This window comes from Bufo gargarizans, chromosome 1 (assembly GCF_014858855.1).
Source record: "Bufo gargarizans isolate SCDJY-AF-19 chromosome 1, ASM1485885v1, whole genome shotgun sequence".
Classification (NCBI taxonomy): Eukaryota; Metazoa; Chordata; class Amphibia; order Anura; family Bufonidae; genus Bufo; species Bufo gargarizans.
Window position 1 is genome coordinate 339,050,744 of NC_058080.1, and position 27,466 is coordinate 339,078,209.

General features: G+C 46.0%; 1 protein-coding gene and 1 long non-coding RNA gene across 2 annotated transcripts in view; one reads left to right on the forward strand and one right to left on the reverse strand.

Annotated features, from left to right (window-relative positions):
* LOC122946760 overlaps window positions 1-353 on the reverse strand; it is an 8,395-nt gene extending 8,042 nt beyond the window's left edge. The window contains exon 1 of the long non-coding RNA XR_006391260.1: window positions 140-353. This is a non-coding gene — a long non-coding RNA (uncharacterized LOC122946760). The remainder of the gene's footprint in view (window positions 1-139) is intronic.
* DOHH (deoxyhypusine hydroxylase) overlaps window positions 329-27,466 on the forward strand; it is a 99,926-nt gene continuing 72,788 nt past the window's right edge. The window contains exon 1 of the mRNA XM_044306548.1: window positions 329-710. Within this exon, the coding sequence (XP_044162483.1) occupies window positions 431-710 (280 nt within the window). The 5' untranslated portion in view covers window positions 329-430. The remainder of the gene's footprint in view (window positions 711-27,466) is intronic.

Consider the following 27,466-nt stretch of genomic DNA (forward strand, 5'->3'; position numbering starts at 1 on the left):
CCCCCCCATTTTGCCGCCATGTCTAGCCACCCACAAATTTTGCCGCAATGTCTACTAACCCTCCACACTTTTCCTTCCATGTTCACCCCTTCGGTTGTTACATTACAAAAACCCAATATTACCAATACATGTTAAATACCTCCAATGAGGAGCGCTGCTCTCCGCTCACTTCAGACGCCATCTCTCTGAATGAGGATGCGTCCGCTCGGCGGGCACGTGATTTCACTGTGTCACGTGCCACAGTGACGTCAGAAGGTCCTTCCCGTTCATGGGATTTAGCCTTTACCCACTTCAGACGCCATCTCTCTGAATGAGGATGCGTCCGCTCGGCGGGCACGTGATTTCACTGTGTCACGTGCCACAGTGACGTCAGAAGGTCCTTCCCGTTCATGGGATTTAGCCTTTACCCTTAGTACTCCACTAAAGCAAAATGGCGACGCCCAGCAGCAACCTAGTGCCGAGTGTTGGACGGGTGTTGCTGGATACGAGTCTACCTTTACCAGCCCGATTCCGTGCCCTGTTCACTCTTCGCAACCTTGGCGGACACGAGGCTGTGGAATGGATAGGGCGAGGCTTTATCGATAAGTCGGCGCTTCTAAAGCATGAACTGGCCTACTGCTTGGGACAAATGGGAGATCGAAGTGCACTGCCCGTATTGAGCGCTGTGCTGATGGATGGTAGCCAGGAGCCCATGGTGCGGCATGAAGCAGGTAGTGGCACTGTCACGACACGCACGTTTCTTACAGGTCTGGAAGGAAGAGGTTGGATGACGCTAGCAATTCCACTCATTTCGTAATGATGTTTATAACCACTAGATGGCGCCAAGTATTGCCTATATAACCTGCTCCATAGCACTATCTAGATTATGCAAAGCCTGTTCCTCAATGAGGTCACAATTTCTTTTTTCTATCTACTTTCACACCAGTGTTTTTGCTGGATCAGCAAACATGCTTTAGCTCTGATAACACAACCTCCTGCATCCATTATGAAGTGATCTAGTTGTATTATCTTTAAAATGCCCAAGACTGATCCGTCATGAACACCATTGAAAGTCAATGGGGGAGGGATCTGTTTTCTATTGTGTCAGAGAAAACGGATCCACCCCCATAGACTTACATTGTGTGTCAGTATGGATCTGTCTTGCTCCGCACCACATCGCGGAGAGAAAAACACTGCTTGCAGCGTTATTCTGTCCGTGATGGGAGCGCAACCAAATGGAACAAAGTGCATTCTATTCAGTTTAGTTTTGTCCCTATTGACAATGAATGGGGACAAAACTGAAGCGTTTTCTTCTGCTATTGAGATCCTATGACGGAGAGCGCAGATGTGAAAGTAGCCTAAGGAGGCAGTTTAAGTTTATTTTTAAGTATAAAAATAGCTTCTGGGTAGCTTCAGTTTTGTGCGTGGTGATGTTTTCCAACAAGTTTAAAAGGGTTTACCAGTAGAGAAAAATGTTGGAAGGCCATGAAATTGTTAAAAGATCAAAGTAACTTCTACTCACTAGGGATGAGCGAACTTGTGTTTCAAGTATAGTGTACAAGGTTCAGGTTATCTAAGAATTTAGTTATGGATTCTGGTACCAGGGACCATAAGTTATGGTCCCTGGTAGCAGAACCCATAACTAAATTCTTAGATAACCTGAACCTTGTACGCTATACTTGAAACACAAGTTCGCTCATCCCTACTACTCTCCTCTCTGAATCCCTGGTTCTGAAAGTGCCTGGATCTGTCCAGATACAACAGGGGATGGCTGGGGATACCCTTCAACTAATCACTGGCTGCATCAATCATCTTCCTCAGTCGGTGATTGGCTGAGCAGCATTCCCAGCCATGTCTTGCTATGCTAGGACAGGAACAGCAAGTAGAAATGGTAGCGACAGGGGATTGGCAGGGTGAGTATAAGCTAGTTTCAAAATAATCAAAAATAATTTCATGGCCTTTTCAACACTTTTCTTTTTGTAATATTTATTTAGTATCACCATGGAATTTTGCTTCTATAATGCTTTGGTATACTTGGTGGTCGGTCCCGACAATCTAGCTATCTAAAGGTACAGGCAATTACCCGATAAATGAGCAAAACGCTGGTTCATCGGGTGATCCTGTTCCTGCAGGCAAGTAAATTATTGTTTCTGGGCAGCAGATCTTGCCGTCTAAACAGCGATCTGCTGCCCAGAAACAGTGCAGCTGTATGAGGATAACCAATCGCAGTTGCAACCGCTCATCCTCATACTGTGGAGGTGGTTTGCAGCACTTGACCCCCACTGAATGAGCAGCCAGTTAGTGGGAAGGAACGCTTCCTTCCTAATAGTCAAGTGCTCCCCCCCCCCCCCCCCCCCCCCGTGTAAATCCGCATTGAATGCCATAATCTCTGATTGTGACATCTAAGGAGTTAACTTGTCATTCCATCCCATGGTCCAAATTGTATCCCATTTGTGGTATTGCACAGCTAAAATAGTTGTACAGTCAGAAGTCACACTACATTTTTTTTTTTTTTTTTTTTTTTTTTTTTGTAAGAGTAAAAATACCACTCTTGACATTTTTTGGGCATATTTTTACCCAAGGTGGAGTGCGAAAGTTGCAGTAATTCAAATGCATAATACGTAGGCCTACACTTGTTCACATCTGCCCTGGGGGCTCTGTTCGGGGTCACTGTCACAGATGTGCCAAAAAAACAGAACAAAAAAGCCTTAAGGGACACTGACGGCCCCAATTAGCATATTTAGGTATATATACGTGAGTACAGGTCTTATAAAGTCTATTAAAATTATCTAAGTATCCCCCTGTCCACCTTATAAGTACCAAAATATAAAGTTATATAACCTGCTTGTCCAGTCACCAATCTGCCCAAGGGGTGGCGTTTCATCACAAAATGTGCCCAGCCAGCCGCTCCTAACTGCCGTTCTGAAGCCCCGCCCAGCTCATCAATATTCACTTAGCTGGGTGGCGGCTACAACTCTCCCGACTCAAGTGCCCGGCGCATGCGCATAAAGCAGAGGCTGTAGCACTTGAGTCGGGAGAGTTGTAGCCGCCGCCCAGCTAAGTGAATATTGATGAGCTGGGCGGGGCTTCAGAACGGCAGTTAGGAGCGGCTGGCTGGGCACATTTTGTGATGAAACGCCACCCCTTGGGCAGATTGGTGACTGGACAAGCAGGTTATATAACTTTATATTTTGGTACTTATAAGGTGGACAGGGGGATACTTAGATAATTTTAATAGACTTTATAAGACCTGTACTCACGTGTATATATACCTAAATATGCTAATTGGGGCTGTCGGTGTCCCTTTAGGCCTTTTTCACACTGGCGTTGCGGGAAAAAGTGCAGGTGCGTTGCGGGAACATGCACTATTTTTCCACGTGAGTGCAAAACATTGTAATGCGTTTCGCACGTGCGTGAGAAAAATCGGCATGTTTGGTACCCGAACTTCTTCACAGAAGTTCGCGCTTGGGATCGTTCTGTAGATTGCTATTATTTTCCCTTATAACCATGTTATGAGGGAAAATAATACATTCTGAATACAGAATGCATAGTACAATAGCGCTGGAGGGGTTAAAAAAAATATAAAAACATTTATTTTGCCTTAATCCACTTGATCGCGCAAGCCCGGCTTCTCTTCTGTCTTCTTCTTTGCTGTGTGCAGGAAAAGGACCTGTGGCGACGTCACTCCGGTCATCACATGGTCCGTCACATGATCTTTTACCATGGTGATGGATCATGTGATGACCGGAGTGATGTCACCACGGGTCCTTTTCCTGCACACAGCAAAGAGGAAGACAGAAGAGATGCCGGCTGCGCGAGCAAGTGGATTAAGGTGTTGTTGTTGTTGTTGTTCCGTGCGTGAAAATCGCACCGCATCCGCACTAGCTTGCGGATGCTTGAGATTTTCACGCAACCCCATTCATTTCTATGGGGCCTGCGTTACGTGAAAAACGCACAGAGGAGCATGCTGCAATTTTCACGCAGCGCACAAGTGATGCGTGAAAATCACCTCTCATGTGCACAGCCCCATAGAAATGAATGAGTCCTGATTCGGTGCAATGCGTTCAACTCGCGCATTGCACCCGCGCGGAAAACTCGCCCCTGTGAAAGAGGCCTTATATGCAGGAGTTTTTTGTTTGGTAAAAAGACAGGATCCTGAACAGAAACTAAACAGGCTCTATCATGGGGAAGTCTGTTCAGCTCCTGTCAGACAGGATTCACATCACGTTTTTGTCATGCGTTTAACCCCTTCCTGACACATGACGTAGTAATACGTCATGGCAGCAGGTGACTTGACGCAATTTGACGTACTGTTACGTCATGGTGATCAGGCGGGCACCGGAGAGGTGCACGTCCCATCACTGCAGGGGCCCGGCAGTCACTGATAGCTGGGTCCCTCCTGTATCCACGGGCATCGCTGTAAAAAGCCGGTGTATTAATCCCTTCTATGCCACGGTCAGCGCTGACCGCGGCATAGGAGGTGTTTGTGGTCAGTGAGTAATCCCATCTGGTCCCCACTTAGTGGTGATGAAAAGGCAGCCCGATGCCTTGCAGAGAAATCAGTACCTGTCTTCTACAGAAGCCGAGGAGATCCAGCTCCAGGCTGGGTCTTCTAGGCAATCTGTTAGGCATCTTGGGTGCATTGTGGGAAACCCGCTCGAGTGCGCCCACAATTTGAGTCAGTTTTGATTGCGTTGTTCAGTTTTGATTGCACAGGTGCAATGTGTTTTGCACGTGTGTGATAAAGTTCGGGTTTGGGTTCGGTGTTGTGTAATGTTGTTATTTTCCCTTATAACATGGTTTATAAGCAAAAATAATAGCATATTTTTATTTTTTTAACCCCTCAAGCAACATTTTACTAAGCATTCTGTATTAAGAATGCTATTATTGTCCGATCGCCCATGACAGCACCACCGGAGAGAGGAGGATCCGCCCCACAGAGACAGGAAACCTGCAGGATAAAATGGGCGGACATTCTCCTCCCCTTCAGTGTGGTTTCTTGTCTCTGATGGGAAGCCTGCAGTCGACGTGCTTGTTCCTTCCCTCTGGTGGTCCTCCTACTAACCCGCGAGTCCCGAGTAAGTTGCAGCATCAGGTGGTGCGCTGAGGGCAGGCAGAGGAACAGCTGAGCTTCAGAGGGGGGCGGTCAGTGTGCTGGGGTGCTGGAGACAGGAATTACAAACTAGATGCAGAGGTTACCGGATATGTCATGCGGTTCTTATTTGGTTTACTAATGTTTTTACTCCACTTCTGGTCACATGCAACTCAATTTTTTCCTATATGTGATAAGAATGGCGCCACTAGTACTTAAAATAGCAACCTTTAATGTGCATGGTTGCAATGGCCCCGTCAAACGGAGTCGTATATTCCGAATAATTAAGAATGCTGCAGTAGACATAATGCTGCAAGAGGCTCATTTTACGTCTCGCGGTACACCCAATTTAGGCAGTTCCTCGTTTCACTATTGGTATCATGCATGCTCAGATAAATCTGCTTCCAAGGGGTTTAGTAATGGGCTGAAAAAAGGTATACCTTTCACGTTTCACTCCCAATTGATAGACCCAGAGGGCAGGTATATATTAGTGAACTGTGAAATAGGTCACATGAAAATTACATTGCGTAACTTATATGCCCCGAATGTTAAACCGGTGAGTTGGCTCTTGGAGACTCTGGATAAGATAGCCGCTTTCTCTTTTGGTTGGGTGTTTATAGGAGGTGATTTCAACTTGGCCTTAAATCCATTGCTAGACTCTTCATCTCAGAAGTCGGCTGTCTCGTTCAGAGCACTTAAATCCTTGAAAACGCGTTTGAGAGACCTACATGTTGATGTGTGGCGATCAATACATGGGGATAGACGGGATTATACCTTTTTATTCAAATCCTCATAAGTCTTATGAAAGACTTGACTACCTTCTTATTCCTGAACAGCATTTAACCTTAGTCAAGTCAGCTAATATCGATAACCTAACAATTTCTGATCATGCCATGATGTATTGCGTCATTACGCTCCCTGAGGTGACTGGGAATGAGTGGTCATGGAGACTGAATCATACGTTATTAGATACACGAACGCACATTTGATAGTATCTCGAAAAAACTGAGAGATTATTTCGACATAAACGTGAACTCTGCCACAACACCCACTATTACCTGGGAGGCGCACAAGGCGGAGATTCGGGGGGAGTTCATAGCGTTGGGATCGCATCTTAAAAACGAACGTACGCAACGGTTGACGGATTTGTTATCCAAAATCTCTCAGCTGGAAAAATTGCACAAAAAATCATTAGCAGTGAAGGACTTTGAGTCACTAGTCACTCTCAGGCAGGATCTTAAATCTCTACTCAACATTAAATCCGCTAAAGTGTATTTAAGAATATAACAAAAGCATTATGTACATGGGAATAGAGGCAGTAGAATACTCTCAGTGATGATTAAAAAGAGAACAGAGCAGTCGTTTATCAAACAAATGAAAACATCTGAAGGTGCGTTAACTACGGACGCTAGTGAGATATCCAAAGTGTTCACAACATACTATCACGATTTATATAATAAGAAAAGACTAACCTAGTGGAGTAACTCGGGAAAGGAGTAATAGGATGACGTCCTACTTTTACCAATGTTGTCTGGAGCAGATAAGGAAACACTGACAGCCCCTATAACATTGGGTGAGATAGTCCTAAAAACGATTCCCAAGGGCAAGAGTCCGAGACCGGATGGTCTAACAGTAGCTTACTATAGAAAATTCCTCCCCACACTAGGTCCCCATCTAGTTTCCCTCTTCAACGCACTACTACGATGAGTACCTTTGCCCAGACAATCTCTTGAAGCACATATTAGTGTTGCCCAAACCAGGCAAGGATCCAGCCCTACCAGCTAGCTATAGGCCGATATCAAAATTTGGGCTAAGATATTGGCTCATAGGGTCGCGTCCTTGCTCAAGGACTTAATCTCCTCAGAACAATCCGGTTTTGTGGGGGGCAGAGTGCAGAGACAGTACATTTCGGGTAATACAAGCTCATCAGTATGCCTTGTCACACGGAAAGGGGCTCGCTTTCCTGAGCACTGACGCTGAAAAGGCTTTTGATAGGCTGGACTGGCAGTTCATGGAAGCCACTTTATATAGATTTGGCTTTCCCCCTCAATTTGTAGCTGCTGTGCTGTCTCTGTACTCCTCACCCACGGCGAGGATACGTATAAATGGTAATCTCACGCCTTATTTTGAAATACGAAACGGGACCCGTCAAGGTTGTCCATTGTCACCAACTTTATTTATTCTGTGTTTAGAGACCTTCCTTCAGGCCATAAGACAGGATAGAGACATTCAAGGACTTAGCATAGGGTCTCAGACCCACAAAGTTGCGGCATTTGCCGATGATATGCTTCTATTACTATCTAACCCACTAGAAGCATTTCCAGCACTATTGAGACAATTGGACGTATTCAGGGATTTGTCCAATTTCAAAATAAATTTAATCTAAATGTGTAGCATTAGGAATTAACACTTCTCAAACCACCATAGCCCACCTCAAGGCAAATTACCCCTTTCAATGGCAATCAGATAGTATAGGTTACTTGGGAGTTCACATAACTAGAAACCCTGACCAGCTGTTTTTACAAAACTATCCCAAGTTATTAGCAGACATTAAAGCCCAATTGAAGAAACTGAAAATCCCCTTTTTGGCTTGGTTAGGGAGGAAAAATATTCTCCCTAAACTTCTGTTACTTGATGCAGACTTTACCTGTAGTTTTACCTCAGCACTATTTGGTTCAAGTACGGAAATTGTTTTCCACGGTTGTCTGGAATCAGGCTAAACCCAGATTAGCTTATAAGAGACTGATTTTACCTAGATGCAAAGGAGGCTTTGGACTGCCAGATATTAGTGGATATTCTGGAGCAATTCAAATGAGACTACACTCAGAGATAGAAAACCCCTGAGTTACTAAATTAGGCTGCCAAATTGCTAGGAAGATACTAGGGCCGAGAAATTTATCCATGCTATGGGATTCATGTAAAAAAATCCTCTTGCGGAGTTAACCTCCCTAGCTCCTTACGAGGTATGGTTGACAGCTGGTTTAAATTTATCAAAACATTTACATCCATCAAGTTGCCTATCGCCCTTCACTCCTATTGGTTACCTCCCCTATTTATTTCAAGCCGATTTTCAAGATGATATGGGACTATGGGCGGCATTGGGAGATTTGGCGATATCTTAGAAAACTGAATGGTCCCCACTATCCATACTCTGAAAGCCAGGTTCAAGTACATCCCATGGGCTGCAACCCATTATTCTCAGTTCAGTAAGGTATGCACTCAGTATTTATTGAACACTACGAGTAGTTATACCCCTACTTGGTATGACGCAATATGGAATCAGTCAGTACACACGAAGGGCACTGTCTCGAGACTCTATAATAAAATATTAGAGAGAGATTCCGACTCCAAACAGTCATTTGTTGTACACTGGGGAAAGTAGATTGGACAACCTTTAGATGAAGACACCATTGAAAGAATACTTGCCCATTGTCATGGCTACTCAAGGTGTATTAAGATTCAGGAAAATGCTTTTAAAGGGAGTCTGTCAGCAGATTTACCCCTTTTTAACAGTTGCCATTATGCTGTAGCCGCAAAACAGACGATTAACACGGTACCTTTTAAACGCTTTGGTGGACTTTTAAATCTGCCAAAAACGAACTTTGATGAGGGCTCGCAAGTGCCCAGGGCGGAGTCCACCGTGTTGGAGCCCAGGCAGCTCTGCCTCTTCGGCTCTTATCCCCGCCCAGCCTCCTCCTCTGCTCGCCTATCTGTTGTCTCTCCCCCTCAGCGAGATCCCGCGCCGACGCGATAACTTCCTTGGCCGGGGCATGCGCACTGCAATGCCCATTGCTGACACGGCATCGCAGTAGCTTATGCGCATGCCCCGACCAAGGAAGTCATCGCGTCGGCACGGGATCTCGCTGAGGGGGAGAGACAACAGATAGGCGAGCAGAGGAGGAGGCTAGGCGGGGATAAGAGGCAGAGCTGCCTGGGCTCCAACACGGTGGACTCCGCCCTGGGCACTTGCGAGCCCTCATCAAAGTTCGTTTTTGGCAGATTTAAAAGTCCACCAAAGCGTTTAAAGGTACCGTGTTAATCGTCTGTTTTGCGGCTACAGCATAATGGCAACTGTTAAAAAGGGGTAAATCTGCTGACAGACTCCCTTTAAAATAGCCACAAGATGGTATAAAACTCCGGATAAGTTGCACTCTATTACCCATTCAATATCTGCCGAATGCTGGTGGTGTGGGGAAGCTAAAGGTACCATGCATCACATATGGTGGTCATGTCCACAAATTACAAAATTTTGGGACTCTGTATCGAAAGAGGTCCAAAAGATATGCAAGATAACCTCCCCCATCACTCCATTAGTAGCCCTTCTCAATATACCTAATAGTCATTATAAACTGGCCAACAACTAATTACCCGCACAACTGATCGCTGCAGCAAAGCTACTCATCCCAAAATATTTGCTATCCAAGGAGACTCCCAGTCTGTGAGAATGGGTTTTTAAAGTCCAGGAGATTTATCAGTTAGAAGAACTAACTATCTGGGAGTCTTTCTCTCTTTCTCTCTTCTCTCTCTCTTCTCTCTCTCTCTCTCTCTCTCTCTTCTCTCTCTCTCTCTCTCTCTCTCTCTCTCTCTCTCTCTCTCTCTCTCTCTCTCTCTCTCTCTCTCTCTCTCTCTCTCTCTCTCTCTCTCTCTCTCTCTCGCGCGCTTTCTTTCTCTCTCGCGCTTTCTTCTCTCTCTCTCTCTCTCTCTCGCGCTTTCTTTCTCTCTCGCGCTTTCTTTCTCTCTCGCGCTTTCTTTCTCTCTCGCGCTTTCTTTCTCTCTCGCGCTTTCTTTCTCTCTCGCGCTTTCTTTCTCTCTCGCGCTTTCTTTCTCTCTCGCGCTTTCTTTCTCTCTCGCGCTTTCTTTCTCTCTCGCGCTTTCTTTCTCTCTCTCTCTCTCTCTCTTTCTCTCTCTTTCTCTCTCTCTCTCTTTCTCTCTCTTTCTCTCTCTCTCTCTTTCTCTCTCTTTCTCTCTCTCTCTCTTTCTCTCTCTTTCTCTCTCTTTCTCTTTCTCTTTCTCTTTCTCTTTCTCTTTCTCTTTCTCTTTCTCTTTCTCTTTCTCTTTCTCTTTCTCTTTCTCTTTCTCTTTCTCTTTCTCTTTCTCTTTCTCTTTCTCTTTCTCTTTCTCTTTCTCTTTCTCTTTCTCTTTCTCTTTCTCTTTCTCTTTCTCTTTTTTTTTCTCTTTCTCTTTTTCTCTTTCTCTCGATATTTGTCAAAATTAAAATAAAGATTTGATAAAAATAAGGAAAAATAATAGCATTCTGAATACAGAATGCATAGTAAAATAGCACTGGAGGGGTAAAAAATATAATTTAACTCTCCTTTAATCCACTTGCTCGCGCAGCCCGGCATCTCTTCTGTCTGTCTTCTGTGCTGTGTGGAGGAACAGGACCTGTGGTGACTTCACTCCGGTCATCACATGATCTTTTACCATGGTGATGGATCTTGTGATGACCGGAGTGACGTCACCACAGGTCCTGTTCTCCCACACAGCACAGAAGACAGACAGAAGAGATGCCGGGCTGCGCGAGCAAGTGGATTAAGGTGAGTTAAAAATGTGTTTATTTTTTTAACCCCTCCAGCGCAATTTTACTATGCATTCTGTATTTAGAATGCTATTATTTTCCCTTATATCTACAGAACACCGATCCCAAGCCCGAACTTCTGCGAAGAAGTTCGGGTTTGGGTGCCAAACGTGCGCAGTTTTTCTCACGAGAGCAAAACGCATTACAATGTTTTGCCCTCGCACAGAAAAATCACGCGTGTTCCCGCAACGCACCTGCACATTTTCCCGCAACGCACCTGCACATTTTCCCGCAACGCCTGTGTGAAAGAGGCTTAAGGCCTCTTTCACACGGGCGTCAGTTTTTTTTGCCCGGATAAGAGGCGGGTGCGTTGCGGGGAAATGCGCAATTTTTCAGCGCGAGTGCAAAACATTGTCATGCGTTGCACTCGCGTTAGAAAAATTGCGCATGTTTGGTACCCAAACACGAACTTCTTCACAGAAGTTCGGGCTTGGGATTGATGTTCTGAAGATTGCTATTCTTTTCCCTTATAACCATGTTATAAGGGAAAATAATACATTCTGAATACAGAATGCAGAGTACAATAGGGCTGGAGGGGTTAAAAAACAATAAAAAATAATTTAACTCACCTTAGTCCACTTGATCGCGAAGCCTCCTCCTTGTGTCTCCTCTGCTGAACAGGACCTGGGGTGAGCTGCTGCATTAAATAGAGGTTAAGGACCTTTGACATCACTCCGGTCATCACATGGTCTTTTGCCATGGTGAATCACCATGGTAAAAGATCATGTGACGTACCATGTGATGACCGGAGTGATGTCATCAAAGGTCCTTAACCTCTATTTAATGCAGCAGCTCACCCCAGGTCCTGTTCAGCAAAGGAGACACAAGGAGATGCCGGGCTTCGCGATCAAGTGGACTAAGGGGAGTTAAATTATTTGTTTTTTAACCCCTCTAGCGCTGTTTTACTATGCATTCTGTATTCAGAATGCTATTTTCCCTTATAACCATGTTTATAAGGGAAAATAATAATGATCGGGTCTCCATCCTGATCGTCTCCTAGCAACCGTTCCGTGAAAATCGCACCGCATCCGTACTTGCTTGTGGATGCTATGCGATTTTCACGCTTCCCATTCACTTCTATGGGGCCTGCGTCGAGTGAAAATCTGACACTATAGAGCATGCTGCGATTTTCACTCAACGCACAAGTGATGCGTGAAAATCACTGCTCATGTGCACAGCCCCATAGAAATGAATGGGTCAGGATTCAGTGCGGGTGCAATACGTTCACCGCACGCATCGCACCCGCATGGAAAACTCGCCCGTGTGAAAGGGGCCTAAGAGTTCTATATCTTGGTGGGTCGTTTCGGCCATTTCCTTATCCTACCTTTCCTTGGGGTTATCTCCCCCCCCCCCCCCCCCCCCGGTTGGCCTGAGGGCCCACTCGACCAGGGCGCTAGCTGCTTCCTGGGCTGAGGGGTCTTCGGTTCCAATTGAAAACATTTTTGGGCCAGCAACCTGGTCTTCTCCTTCCACCTTTTTTAAGCAGTACAGGTTGGACTTTTCTGGTGATTCTTCCGTTGGTAAAGGGGTTCTTCTCTCTACTTCCCACCCTTAGGGATTTCTCTAGTAAATCTCCGGTGGTGCTGTTATGGGCGATAGGAATAAATTGTATTACTTACCGGTAATTTCATTTTACAGACCCCATGACGGCACCACCGGAGAGGAGGATCCGCCCCACAGAAAACCTGCAGGATAAAATGGGCGGACATTCTCCTCCCTTCAGTGAGTTTTCCAAGTATCGGAGGAAGGCCGCCCAGATATGTTAGACATGCAATTTATTATATATATATATATATATATATATATATATATATATATATATATATATATATATATATATATATATATATATATATATATATATATATATATATATATAATTTATTTATTTATTACAGACCAAAAGTTTGGACACACCTTCTCATTCAAAGAGTTTTTCTTTATTTTCATGACTATGAAAATTGTAGATTCACACTGAAGGCATCAAAACTATGAATTAACACATGTGGAATTATATACATAACAAAAAAGTGTGAAACAACTGAAAATGTCATATTCTAGGTTCTTCAAAGTAGCCACCTTTTGCTTTGATTACTGCTTTGCACACTCTTGGCATTCTCTTGATGAGCTTCAAGAGGTAGTCACCTGAAATGGTTTTCACTTCACAGGTGTGCCCTGTCAGGTTTAATAAGTGGGATTTCTTGCCTTATAAATGGGGTTGGGACCATCAGTTGCGTTGTGGAGCAGTCAGGTGGATACACAGCTGATAGTCCTACTTAATAGACTGTTAGCTGCTTTTTCTTGACATAATACAAATTCTAAGTAAAGAAAAAACAAGTGGCCATCGTTACTTTAAGAAATAAAGGTCAGTCAGTCCCAAAAAATTGGGAAAACTTTGAAAGTGTCCCCAAGTGCAGTCACAAAAACCATCAAGCGCTACAAAGAAACTGGCTCACATGCGGACCGCCCCAGGAAAGGAAGACCAAGAGTCACCTCTGCTGCAGAGGATAAGTTCACCCGAGTCACCAGCCTCAGAAATCGCAGGTTAACAGCAGCTCAGATTAGAGACCAGGTCAATGCCACACAGAGTTCTAGCAGCAGACACATCTCTAGAACAACTGTTAAGAGGAGACTGTGTGAATCGGGCCTTAATGGTAGAATATCTGCTAGGAAACCACTGCTAAGGACAAGCAACAAGCAGAAGAGACTTGTTTGGGCTAAAGAACACATGGAATGGACATTAGACCAGTGGAAATCTGTGCTTTGGTCTGATGAGTCCAAATTTGGGATCTTTGGTTCCTACCACCGTGTCATTGTGCGACGCAGAAATGGTGATGGGATGGACTCTACATGCCTGGTCCCCACCATGAAGCATGGAGTAGGAGGTGTGATGGTGTGGGGGTGCTTTGCTGGTGACACTGTTGGGGATTTATTCAAAATTGAAGGCAAACTGAACCAGCCTGGCTACCACAGCATCTTGCAGCGGCATGCTATTCCATCCGGTTTGTGTTTAGTTGGACCATCATTTATTTTTCAACAGGACAATGACCCCAAACACACCTCTAGGCTGTGTAAGGGCTATTTGACTATGAAGGTGAGTGAAGGGGTGCTGTGCCAGATGACCTGGCCTCACCGGACCCGAACCCAATTGAGATGGTTTGGGGTGAGCTGGACCGCAGAGTGAAGGCAAATGGGCCAACAAGTGCTAAGCATCTCTGGGAACTCCTTCTAGACTGTTGGAAGACCATTTCAGGTGACTACCTCTTGAAGCTCATCAAGAGAATGCCAAGAGTGTGCAAAGCAGTAATCAAAGCAAAAGGTGGCTACTTTGAAGAACCTAGAATATGACATATTTTCAGTCGTTTCACACTTTTTTTGTTATGTATATAATTCCACATGTGTTAAATTTTAGTTTTGATGCCTTCAGTGTGAATCTACAATTTTCATAGTCATGAAAATAAAGAAAAACTCTTTGAATGAGAAGGTGTGTCCAAACTTTTGGTCTGTACTGTGTATGTGTATTTTTTAATTTTTTTTTTTGTGACACCCGTGCAGTATAGAAGGACCACCAGGGAAACCCAGGGTGCTGTCATGGGCTCTGTAAAATCAAATTACCGGTAAGTTTTTACTCAACGCACAAGTGATGCATGAAAATCACCGCTCATGTACACAGCCCCATTGAAGTGAATGGGTCCGGATTCACTGCGGGTGCAATGCGTTCACCTCACGCATTGCACCTGTGCGGAATTCTTGCCCTAGTATATTCCGGTACTCAGTGTAATACACTAACAGGAAAAGCATTACAATACAGATGCATTGTACAGGGGATCAGACCCCTAAAAGTTGAAGTCCCAGAGTGGAACAGAAATAAAGTTAAAAAAAAATAAAAGGTTTTTAATAATAAAATAAATTTTCAAGTAAAAAAAAAGCGCAACCTTTATTCTGATTTTATAATAAAAAAAATAGAAAAACAACCGGCTCTATAAATACATTCCCATAATATAGCCGTCAGATAACACAATAAAAACTGTGCCCAGAAAAAGGCATGTTAGTACCAATCAAACCGTCATCTCATCTCTCAAAAAATGAGACCCTACCTAAGACCTTCGGACAAAAAATAAAAAAACACAGATTTTTTCCATTTCATCCACCATGACGGCTTAGGCTACTTTCACACTTGCGTTTGATTGGATCCGTTCTGAATGGATCCGATCATATTAATGCAGAGAAATCCCTAATGCAGTACGGATCCGTCTGCATTAATAACTTAGAAAAATTTCTAAGTGCGAAAGTAGCCTGAGCGGATCCGTTCAGACTTTCAATGTAAAGTCAATGGGGGACGGAACCGCTTGAAGATTGAGCCATATGGTGTCATCTTCAAGCGGATCCGTTCCCACTGACTTACATTGTAAGTCTGGACGGATCCGCACGGCCAGGCGGACAGCTGAACGCTGCAAGCAGCGTTCAGCTGGCCGTGCAGAGGCGAGCGGAGCGGAGGCTGAACGCCGCCAGACTGATGCAGTCTGAGCGGATCCGCATCCATTCAGACTGCATCAGGGCTGGACGGAAGCGTTCTGCTCCGCTCGTGAGCTCCTTCAAACGGAGCTCACGAGCGGACAGTAGAACGCTAGTGTGAAAGTAGCCTTAACCTGGAGATTGACCCCCTTGACCTCTGTAGGGGCAGGAACACTGAGTTTAAAAGGTCACCACCCACTCCCACCCTCAGTGTTTCTTGTACCTACAGGGTCACCTCACAGACCTCCTGCGGGAGGTGAAGAACATCACCCTTTTTTTTTTTTTTTTTTTTTTTTTTTTTTTATTTGAAATACCTTACGGGATTTTTATCCCTCTGCCCTCCAGCGGTTCCTTCCAAAGCTGGGCAGAGGAAGAGATAATGGAGCTACATCTCGTTCCTGTCCAGCAGGGGCCTGAATCTCTCCTCATGCGCAGGGTCCCCCTTCCCTCTATTGGGAAGCTGACCGCACACCACAGAGCATGCTGCACGCGGACCCCTTTGTTTGAAGCCGCAGCGCTGTGCTCTGTTCGGGACTGGCAGGAGGCGGAGGGGGCGGAACTAGGAACCCAGGCACGCACGCAGGGATAACATCAGACTCCGCACCGGCATTTAGAGGCAGCAGTTTGAAGGGACTACTGCTGCTTCCAGAGTGAAGTTCCTGCTTCAGATGTTGACCCCTGCAGGCCAAATGGATTCTACAGATGCCCTCTCGGCTCACTCCAACCGTGAGTGCCCCTGTGGGGAGAAAAGTGTGTATCGTGATGACATGCTAACTGTGTATAGTCCATTGATACCTGGTTGCTGCTCTCTTATAGGGAGTAAAAGAACCCAGAGTAAAGGCTAAGGTTCCTAGATGCTCTACTTGTAGCAAGAGATGATCTGAAAATCGCAAAAAGCAGCTCTGCCAAGCCTGCATTAACGAGCTTGTAAAAGAGGAGCAACCATCCATACTTATGGAGTCTGTCACCTCCATATGGCCATATGCAGTGCTTACATGGCTCTGTAGCACACCTACAGAGGATTGTAACGGTACCTTTTGTTCTTTTCTTTAGACTTACACCAGCAGGAAAAAAAGTTTAATTCATATGCAAATGAGCACTCGCAAGTGCCCAGGGGAGGAGTTCAGTGTGAAGGTGCGCAGGCTGATCTGCCTTCTTTTCACTTTACTCCTCCCCAGCCTCTGCCTTTGCCCGCCCTCCAAGTCTCTTGCCTCATCGATAGGTCCGGACTTGGAGGGCGGGCAAAGAGGCTGGGGAGGAGTAAAGTGAAAAGAAGGCAGAGCAGCCTGGGCACCTAAATACTGAACTCCTCCCCTGGGCACTTGCGAGTGCTCATTTGCAGATGAATTAAACTTTTTTTCCTGCTGGTGTAAGTCTAAAGAAAAGAACAAAGGTACCGTTACAATCCTGTGCAACATAGTACATAAGGCCGAAAAAAGACATTTGTCCATCCAGTTCGGCCTGTCATCCTGCAAGTTGATCCAGAGGAAGGCAAAAAAAAACTGTGAGGTAGAAGCCAATTTTCCCCACTTTAGGGGAATAAAAATTCCTTCCCGACTCCAATCGGGCAATCAGAATAAATCCCTGGATCAACGATCTCTCTCTAGTAGCTATAACCTGTAATATTATTACACTCCAGAAATACATCCAGGCCCCTTCTTGAATTCCTTTATTGTACTCACCATCACCACCTCCTCAGGCAGAGAGTTCCATAGTCTCACTGCTCTTACCGTAAAGAATCCTCTTCTATGTTTGTGTACAAACCTTCTTTCCTCCAGACGCAGAGGATGTCCCCTCGTCACAGTCACCGTCCTGGGAATAAATAGATGACGGGATAGATCTCTGTACTGACCCCTGATATATTTATACATATTAATTAGATCTCCTCTCAGTCGCTTTTTTTCTCTAAAGTGAATAACCTTAATTTTGATAATCTTTCAGGGTACTGTAGTTGCCCCATTCCAGTTATTACTTTAGTTGCCCTCCTCTGTAGGGCTGCAACGATTAATCGATGTAATCGATTATATTCGATAACTGGATTCGTTGTCGACGAATCCAGTTATCGAATAATCGCCGATTCGTTGCTATTCGGGCGGGCGGGCGGTCGCTGCATCTTTATTTTACCTTTTTACAATGACGCTGCCGCTCCTGTAACAGCCAGGCAGAGCGGACGGCGGCGTAACGTCACTCACTCACGTGACACGCCTGCTCCGCCTCCTTCATTCATGAAGTGGGCGGAGCAGGCGCGTCACGTGAGTGAGTGACGTTACGCCGCCGTCCGCTCTGCCTGGCTGTTACAGGAGCGGGAGCGTCATTGTAAAAAGGTAAAATAAAGATGCAAGCATCGGGGCCGGGGCTGTTAGGGGGAAGGGGGGTCTGTCTATGGCACTGCTATGGGAAGGGGGGGGGCTATGGGAAGGGGGGGTCTGTGTATAGCACTGCTATGGGGAGGGGGGAGGATCTGTCTATGGCACTGCTATGGGGAGGGGGGGGTCTGTGCACTGTTATGCCCATAACAGTGCACATATCCCCCTCTCCATAACTACGCCGTCCACAGACCCCCCTCTCCATAACTACGCCGTCCACAGATCCCCCATAATAGTGTCGTCCACAGATCCCCCATAATAGTGTCGTCCACAGATCCCCCATAATAGTGTCGTCCACAGATCCCCCATAATAGTGTCGTCCACAGATCCCCCATAATAGTGTCGTCCACAGATCCCCCATAATAGTGTCGTCCACAGATCCCCATAATAGTGTCGTCCACAGCCCCCATATAGTGTCGTCCACAGATCCCCCATAAGTGTCGTCCACAGATCCCCCATAATAGTGTCGTCCACAGATCCCCCATAGTGTCGTCCACAGATCCCCCATAGTGTCGTCCACAGATCCCCATAAAGTGTCGTCCACAGATCCCCCATAAAGTGTCGTCCACAGATCCCCCAATAGTGTCGTCCACAGATCCCCCATAAGTGTCGTCCACAGATCCCCCATAAGTGTCGTCCACAGACCCCCATAAAGTGTCGTCCACAGATCCCCCATAAGTGTCGTCCACAGATCCCCCATAAGTGTCGTCCACAGATCCCCCATATAGTGTCGTCCACAGATCCCCCATAAGTGTCGTCCACAGATCCCCCATAAAGTGTCGTCCACAGATCCCCCATAAGTGTCGTCCACAGATCCCCCATAAGTGTCGTCCACAGATCCCCATAAGTGTCGTCCACAGATCCCCCATAGTGTCGTCCACAGATCCCCCATAGTGTCGTCCACAGATCCCCCATAAGTGTCGTCCACAGATCCCCCATAAGTGTCGTCCACAGATCCCCCATAATAGTGTCGTCCACAGATCCCCCATAAAGTGTCGTCCACAGATCCCCCATAGTGTCGTCCACAGATCCCCCATAAGTGTCGTCCACAGATCCCCCATAAGTGTCGTCCACAGATCCCCCATATAGTGTCGTCCACAGATCCCCCATAGTGTCGTCCACAGATCCCCCATAAAGTGTCGTCCACAGATCCCCCATAAGTGTCGTCCACAGATCCCCCATAGTGTCGTCCACAGATCCCCCATAAGTGTCGTCCACAGATCCCCCATAAGTGTCGTCCACAGATCCCCCATAAGTGTCGTCCACAGATCCCCCATAGTGTCGTCCACAGATCCCCCATAAGTGTCGTCCACAGATCCCCCATAAGTGTCGTCCACAGATCCCCCATAAGTGTCGTCCACAGATCCCCCATAAGTGTCGTCCACAGATCCCCCATAAGTGTCGTCCACAGATCCCCATAATGTGTCGTCCACAGATCCCCATAATAGTGTCGTCCACAGATCCCCCATAATAGTGTCGTCCACAGATCCCCCATAATAGTGTCGTCCACAGATCCCCCATATAGTGTCGTCCACAGATCCCCCATATAGTGTCGTCCACAGATCCCCCATAATAGTGTCGTCCACAGATCCCCCATAATAGTGTCGTCCACAGATCCCCCATTAAGTGTCGTCCACAGATCCCCCATAATAGGTGTCGTCCACAGATCCCCCATAAGTGTCGTCCACAGATCCCCCATATAGTGTCGTCCACAGATCCCCCATAAGTGTCGTCCACAGATCCCCCATATAGTCGTCCCACAGATCCACCATATAGTGTCGTCCACAGATCCCCCCATAATAGTGTCCGTCCCCGATCCCCCATATAGTGTCGTCCACAGATCCCCCATAAGTGTCGTCCACAGATCCCCCATAGTGTCGTCCACAGATCCCCCATAATAGTGTCGTCCACAGATCCCCCATAATAGTGTCGTCCACAGATCCCCCATAATAGTGTCGTCCACAGATCCCCCATAATAGTGTCGTCCACAGATCCCCCATAAGTGTCGTCCACAGATCCCCCATAATAGTGTCGTCCACAGATCCCCCATAATAGTGTCGTCCACAGATCCCCCATAAGTGTCGTCCACAGATCCCCCATAAAGTGTCGTCCACAGATCCCCCATAAAGTGTCGTCCACAGATCCCCCATAAGTGTCGTCCACAGATCCCCCATAAGAGTGTCGTCCACAGATCCCCCATAATAGTGTCGTCCACAGATCCCCCATAAGTGTCGTCCACAGATCCCCCATAAAGTGTCGTCCACAGATCCCCCATAAGAGTGTCGTCCACAGATCCCCCATAAAGTGTCGTCCACAGATCCCCCATAAGAGTGTCGTCCACAGATCCCCCATAAGAGTGTCGTCCACAGATCCCCCATAAGAGTGTCGTCCACAGATCCCCCATAATAGTGTCGTCCACAGATCCCCCATAATAGTGTCGTCCACAGATCCCCATAATAGTGTCGTCCACAGATCCCCCATAATAGTGTCGTCCACAGATCCCCCATAATAGTGTCGTCCACAGATCCCCCATAATAGTGTCGTCCACAGATCCCCCATAATAGTGTCGTCCACAGATCCCCCATAATAGTGTCGTCCACAGATCCCCCATAATAGTGTCGTCCACAGATCCCCCATAATAGTGTCGTCCACAGATCCCCCATAATAGTGTCGTCCACAGATCCCCCATAATAGTGTCGTCCACAGATCCCCCATAATAGTGTCGTCCACAGATCCCCCATAATAGTGTCGTCCACAGATCCCCCATAATAGTGTCGTCCACAGATCCCCCATAATAGTGTCGTCCACAGATCCCCCATAATAGTGTCGTCCACAGATCCCCCATAATAGTGTCGTCCACAGATCCCCCATAATAGTGTCGTCCACAGATCCCCCATAATAGTGTCGTCCACAGATCCCCCATAATAGTGTCGTCCACAGATCCCCCATAATAGTGTCGTCCACACAGATCCCCCCATAAGAGTGTCGTCCACAGATCCCCCATAAGAGTGTCGTCCACAGATCCCCATAAGAGTGTCGTCCACAGATCCCCCCATAATAGTGTCGTCCACAGATCCCCCATAAGAGTGTCGTCACAGATCCCCCATAAGAGTGTCGTCCACAGATCCCCCATAAGATGTCGTCCAAGATCCCCCATAAGAGTCTCCACAGCCCCATAAGAGTGTCGTCCACAGATCCCCCATAAGGTGTCGTCCACAGATCCCCCATAAGAGTGTCGTCCACAGATCCCCCCATAAGAGTGTCGTCCACAGATCCCCCATAAGAGTGTCGTCCACAGATCCCCCATAAGAGTGTCGTCCACAGATCCCCCATAAGAGTGTCGTCCACAGATCCCCCATAAGAGTGTCGTCCACAGATCCCCCATAAGAGTGTCGTCCACAGATCCCCCATAAGAGTGTCGTCCACAGATCCCCCATAAGAGTGTCGTCCACAATTTGTTTTAATATGGCCTTTGAACATAATTTTTCAAGTAAGATCATATAAACCTCTCTGTTTTGTAATTTTGTCGTTTTTTCCGATTAATCGATTAATCGTAGTAATTAATCGGCAACTAATCGATTATTCAAATAATCGTTAGCTGCAGCCCTACTCCTCTGGACCCTCTTCAGCTCTATGTCTGCTTCGTTCACTGGAGCCCAGAACTGTACACAGTACTCCATGTGTGGTCTGACTAATGATTTGTAAATTGGTAGGACTATGTTCTCATCACGGGCATCTATGCCCTTTTAATGCAACCCATTATCTTATTGGCCTTGGCAGCAGCTGCCTGACACTGTTTTTTGCAGCTTAGTTTGCTGTTTATTAAAATTCCTAGATCTTTTTCCATGTCAGTGTTACCGAGTGTTTTGCCATTTAATAAGTACGGGTGACTTGCATTATTCCTTCCCATGTGCATAACTTTACATTTGTCAGTGTTAAACCTTATCTGCCCAAGCCTCCAATCTATCCAGATCGCTCTGTAGTTGTATACTGTCCTCTTCAGTGTTAATTACTTTACACAGTTTAGTGTCATCTGCGAAAATTGATATTTTACTATGCATGCATCTGCGAAAAGATCATTAATAAATATATTGAAGAGAATAGGGCCCAATACTGACCCTGAGGTACCCCACTACTGACAATGACCCAATCTGAGTATTTACCATTAATAACCACCCTCTGTTTTTTATCATTGAGCCAGTTACAGACGTTTTCTCCCAGTCCGAGCATTCTCATTTTATATTCTAACCTTTTATGTGATACAGTGTCAAATGCTTTGGAGAAGTCCAGATACACGACATCCATTGATTCACCGCTGTCAAGTCTAGAACTTACCTCCTCATAGAAACTGATTAAATTAGTCTGACATGACCGATCCCTCACGAAGCCATGCTGATATGGTGTTATTTGCTTATTTCCGTTAAGATGCTCTAACATAGCATCTCTCAGAAAACCCTCAAACAGTTTACCCACAACAGATGTTAAACTTACCGGCCTATAGTTTCCAGGCTCTGTTTTTGGACCTTTTTGGATATTGGCACCACATTTGCCATGCGCCAATCCTGTGGGACGCTCCCTGTCAATATAGAATCTGCAAATATCAGAAATAAGGGTCTGGCTATGACATTACTTAATTCCCTTAGGATACGGGGGTGTATGCCATCCGGTCCTGGCGATTTGTCTATTTTAATCTTTTAATCTTTAAGTCGCTGTTGCACTTCTTCTTGGGTCAGACAGGACACTTTTAATGGGGGATTTATTTCAACATTCGTCATGTCATCTGACAGTTTATTTTCCTCAGTGAATACATTGGAAAAAAAAAATATATAACAGCTTTGCTTTCTCCTCGTCGCTCTCTGCGACTCCCCCCTCATTACTCTTTAACGGGCCGACACCTTCAGATTTATAATTTTTAACATTTATATAATTGAAGAACATTTTAGGGTTAGTTTTACTCTCTTTGGCAATTAATCTCTGTCTGTAGTTTGGCCGCTTTTATTTGTTTTTTACATGTTCTATTTTTTTTTCCTTATAGTTTTTCAGTGCTTCAGCGCTACCTTCCTGTTTTAGTGTTTTTATATGCTTTCTTTTTGTCATTTATTGCTTTCTTTACAGTTCTGTTTATCCACATGGGTTTATTTTTGTTCCTTAACCTTTTATTCCCATACGGTATGTACCTCTCACAATGAGATTTTAGGATGCTTTTAAAGATATCCCATTTTGTGGCTGTATTATTTGTGAGGACTTTATCCCATTTAGTTAGGCCTATGGCCTCTCTTAGTTGGCTTAATTTTAGCTTTTTTGAAGTTTGGTATTTTTGTTCCTCCCTGTAGAAATGCTCTTTTGAATGATAATTGGAAGGTTATTACTTTGTGCTCACTATTTCCCAGGTGTCCCCCAACCTGCACATCTGTTGTTCTGTCAGGCCTATTAGTTAATACTAAGTCCAGTATGGCCGTCCCTCTAGTCGGGTCCTGAACCAGTTGGGAGAGGTAATTGTCTTTGGTTATTGCCAAGAACCTGTTTCCTTTATGAGATATACAAGTTTCAGTTTCCCAGTCTATATCTGGGTAGTTGAAGTCCCCCATAATAACCACCTCATTATGATTTGCCGCCTCGTCTATCTCGTTTAGTAGTAGATTTTCTGTGGACTCTGGTATATTAGGTGGTTTACAGTAAACTTCTATTAGTAATTTATTATTGTTTTTAGCGCCATGTATCTCTACCCACAGTGACTCCACATGTTCATGTCCCTCACTTATATCTTCCCGGAGTGTGGGCTTTAGACAGGACTTTACATAAAGGCAGACCCCTCCCCCTCTCCGGTTTTGACGATCCTTTCTAAACAGGCTGTAACCCTGTACATTAATTGCCCAGTCATAGCTTTCAGCCATGTCTCAGTTATTCCCACTATGTCATAGTCCTCCTCACACATCACTAATTCCAGTTCACCAGTTTTATTAGTCAGGCTTCTGGCATTAGTATACATACATTTGAGAGGTTTATGTATATTTTTTACTCTACACCTTTCCTTCTGAACTGTTCTAGTCCCTCCTTCCATTACTCCCCCAGTCTCACTACCTTGCCCCCGGTCTCTATCTGCACTATCTTCCCATTCTATAACATAATTACACCCCCCCCCCCCAGTGCATAGTTTAAACACTCCTCCAACCTTCTAGCCATCTTCTTCCCCAACACGGCTGCCCCTTCCCCATTGAGGCGCAGCCCGTCCCTACGATGGAGCCTGTAGCCGATAGAGAAGTCGGCCCAGTTCTCCAGGAACCCAAACCCCTCCTTCCTACACCAGTTCTTGAGCCACTTGTTAATCTCCCTAAGCTCCCGCTGCCTCTCTTGTGTGGCCCGTGGTACAGGTAGTATTTCGGAAAATCTACCTTTTGAGGTCCTTGCCCTCCAGCTTTGACCTAAATCCCTGAAATCATTTTTGAGGACTCTCCACCTACCCCTATCTTTTGTCATTGGTTCCGATATGGACCATGACCGCTGGATCTTCTCCAGCCCCTCCCAGTAATCTGTCAACCCGATCCGCGATGTGTCGAACTCTAGCGCCAGGAACACAGCACACTGTTCGGCGATCACGGTCTTTGTGACAGATTTCCCTATCTGTTCCCCTAATAATTGAGTCTCCCACTACCAGCACCTGTCTGGCCTGCCCTGCTCTCCTGGTCCCCTGCTTACCGGAGCTGGCATTCCCCTGACTGGCATTCCCCCTGACAGGAAGTGTCTGGCTGCGGCAGTGCCATCCCTGGACTGACATCCCCCTCATCTGCCAAATGTGCAAACTTGTTGGGGTGTGTCAGATCAGGGCTAGCCTCCCTGGCACTCTTCCCTCTACCCCGCTTTCTAACTGTTACCCAGCTAGCTACCTCACTTTCCTCAGCCTCCTCTCTGTCACACTCCCCCTCGTCTACCCCAAAGAGTGCTTGCTCGGTGAGAAGCAAACTCTTTTGCAAATTGTCAATGCCTCTGTGTTGCAACTTGCCCATTTAGAGACTCTATTAGCGATTCCAAACGGGTAATTTGCTCACATCTTGAACAAAGATATGCACCATTGAACTTCTGTTCCAGGACTGCATACATCATGCAAGATGTGCACTGGACTGCGTTGTCAACTGTGCAACACATGCTAAATGGGGATTACACCAGCAAAGCAAAAAATACAATATAATGTATTACTAATTACAGTCCCCCACTGAAGTAACCGAATCTAAGGTAGGTGTAGGTGTGCTACAGAGCCATGTAAGCACTGTATATGGCCATATGGAGGTGACAGACTCCCTTTAAATCAATGATCCAGAGCGAGAATTATTATATTTTTTTTTTCCTGGCCTCTCTCTCAGATCTGCCCCTCCTACTCCACCTGCTAAAAAAAAAATCTAAGGTGTCCGATCCATCCTCCTCTGAATCAGAGGACCTGGATGAGGAGGCTTCCACCTCTAGACAGAACGTAGACGCACTGTCAGAAGGAGAACTAGTGGAAGACAGTAAAAAAATACTTATTTTCGTCTGAGGATATGGAGGAGTTATTGGTCGCCGTATGGGCAACCATGGGCATTGAGGAAGTACAAAAACCTTGATCAGTCCAGAATGAAATGTTTGGGGGACTCGGAGCTAAAAATTCAAGTGTTCCCAGTAAACAAAAACATAAGATATGATCCTGGATGAATGGACGAATCCAGAGGAGATTGGGAGTCTCCAGGGAATTCAAAAACAGATTACTGTTTGATCCAGCCGATGTAAAGATATTTAACGAAACACTGAAAGTGGTTAAGAAAACCCTCCCTTCCATGCCAGAATTCCTCCCAGTTACAGTATCTGATGGAACAATCGCCGCTGGCAGGCTGTAGATCCATTCGCTTACCTGCAGTTCCTGTGATATACTTTGGGACTTCAACTTTTGGGGGTCTATTCCCCTTTACAATGCATTCCAATACTTCTGTATTGGAATGCATTAGCTTCTGGCCTGTGAGATCCAGGTGGCTGGATCTCACAGGTTCTCCTCAGGAAGGCATTGCGCTGCCTTCCATGCCATCGGGTCCCCCCTACAGCCCCACAGGGACATGATGGTACCGCCGCAACCTGTAAAAGCCACAAACCGCAGGTCTGAAGTGTCACAAGACCCCCATCCCCCGCACATTGTCCCCGGGTGCCTGCTCAATGATTTGAACAGGCACATTGTTCCGATCACCGCCTGCCGTACCGGTGCATCATGTGTCCGGAACAGGTTAAGCACTATCGTATTAATGTTTCGGCTTCTGCTGACTTCGGTCAGAAAGTCATGCAAGCAGTTACTCTCCCTAAGTAATCTGGTAATTCTCCAGGTTAAGCCGTCATGGTGGACGAAATGGAAAAAACGTAATTTGACTTGCCGGTAATTCTGTTTCCTTGAGTCCACCATCATGGGTCTTATATTTCACTTTTTTTTTTTTTTTTTTTTTTTTTTTTTTTTTTTAAATGCTTTTTTAAATGCTATTATTGTGTTAAAGGGATTCTGTCACCCCCCCCCAAAAGTCTTTTTTTATTTTTTACTGCGATTTTTCAGTATATAGTGCTCTTACCCTTTTCTGTTGGCTAGTTTCTTTAAAAACCGCACTTTTATAAAAATAAAAAAAATCCCCCTCCTCCTGTTAATAGGGCCAGTGAGCGCGCTCGTCCTCTGGCTGGCCTTGTCTGCGTTCTAAATCTCGCGCCTGCGCCGTACCGGTCTTCAGTCGGCGGAGGCGCACTGAGAGGAGGACACTTGCACTGAGGAATGAGCGAGTGAGCGTCCTCCTCTCAGTGCCCCTGCGCTGACTGAAGACCGGTACGGTGCAGGCGCGAGATTTGGAACACCAAGTGATCAAAAAGGTGCATGACCCCAAAAAATTGTACCAATCAAACCATCGTCTCATCCTGCAAAAAATAAAACTCTACCTAAGACAACTGGACAAAAAATAAATTGACTCAGGACTATGGAGACAAAAAACGAACCCCTGCACGAGACTATTAGCAGAAAAAAATAAAAATACATGGTTTTCAGAAAATGAAGACACAAAAACATAATTTTTTTCCCATTCATCCTCCATGATGGCGTACCATGAGAGATGACCTGCCTCCAACCAGGTAGGGACAGGAAGTATAAATTTGACCCTCCTCAGTGTCTTCCTGTCCATTCAGGTGGAGACGGATTATCCTCATGGCACCGCTTCGGTTGTGTTCAAGCTCCTCACCGCAGCCCGATACCTTTTTGGCGCTTGCGATTACGTCACTGGAAGTCGAGTGTGGTCCACGTGCGTTCCAGGAGGTACATCCGGTCTGTGGAACGCACTCTAAGGGGACGGAGCTAAAATTGCCGCACAGGATCAATGTGGATGTTGCCCGCTGATCTGAGGTCTGCAGGTAAGAGTATTTAACCTCTTAAGGACACATGACGTACTGGTACGTCATGGATGGTACCGATCACCGGCGGGCGGTGATCGGAACCCGGTGCCTGCTCAAATCATTGAGCAGGCACCTAGGCTAAATGAGCCGGGGGGTCCTGTGACCCCCCCCCCCCCCTCAATGTCGGCGATCGTAGAAAACCGCAGGTCAATTCAGACATGCGGCTTTCTGCGTTTCCGGGTTATTCGGGTCTCTGAAGACCTGATAACCCGGAACAGGATGGTGATGGTGTGATTTCACCCCACCAATCACCATCCAGCGATCCTGAGAGGTGATGGTGACATCATCTTTCAGGATCGCCTCTGATTTGGTCTGTGGGCGGGACGACGCGAGAGTCAAATGATGCAAGCACTCCTCATCATCCATTGCTGCTAGCATCGCCCCGGCACCCCCATCTGGACAGCAGGTACATAGGGAAAGTATAGGCAAAGTTTGGGTAAGGCAGGGAAAATAACCTACGCTGAATATGACTTTATTTATTTATTTTTTTTGTCATTT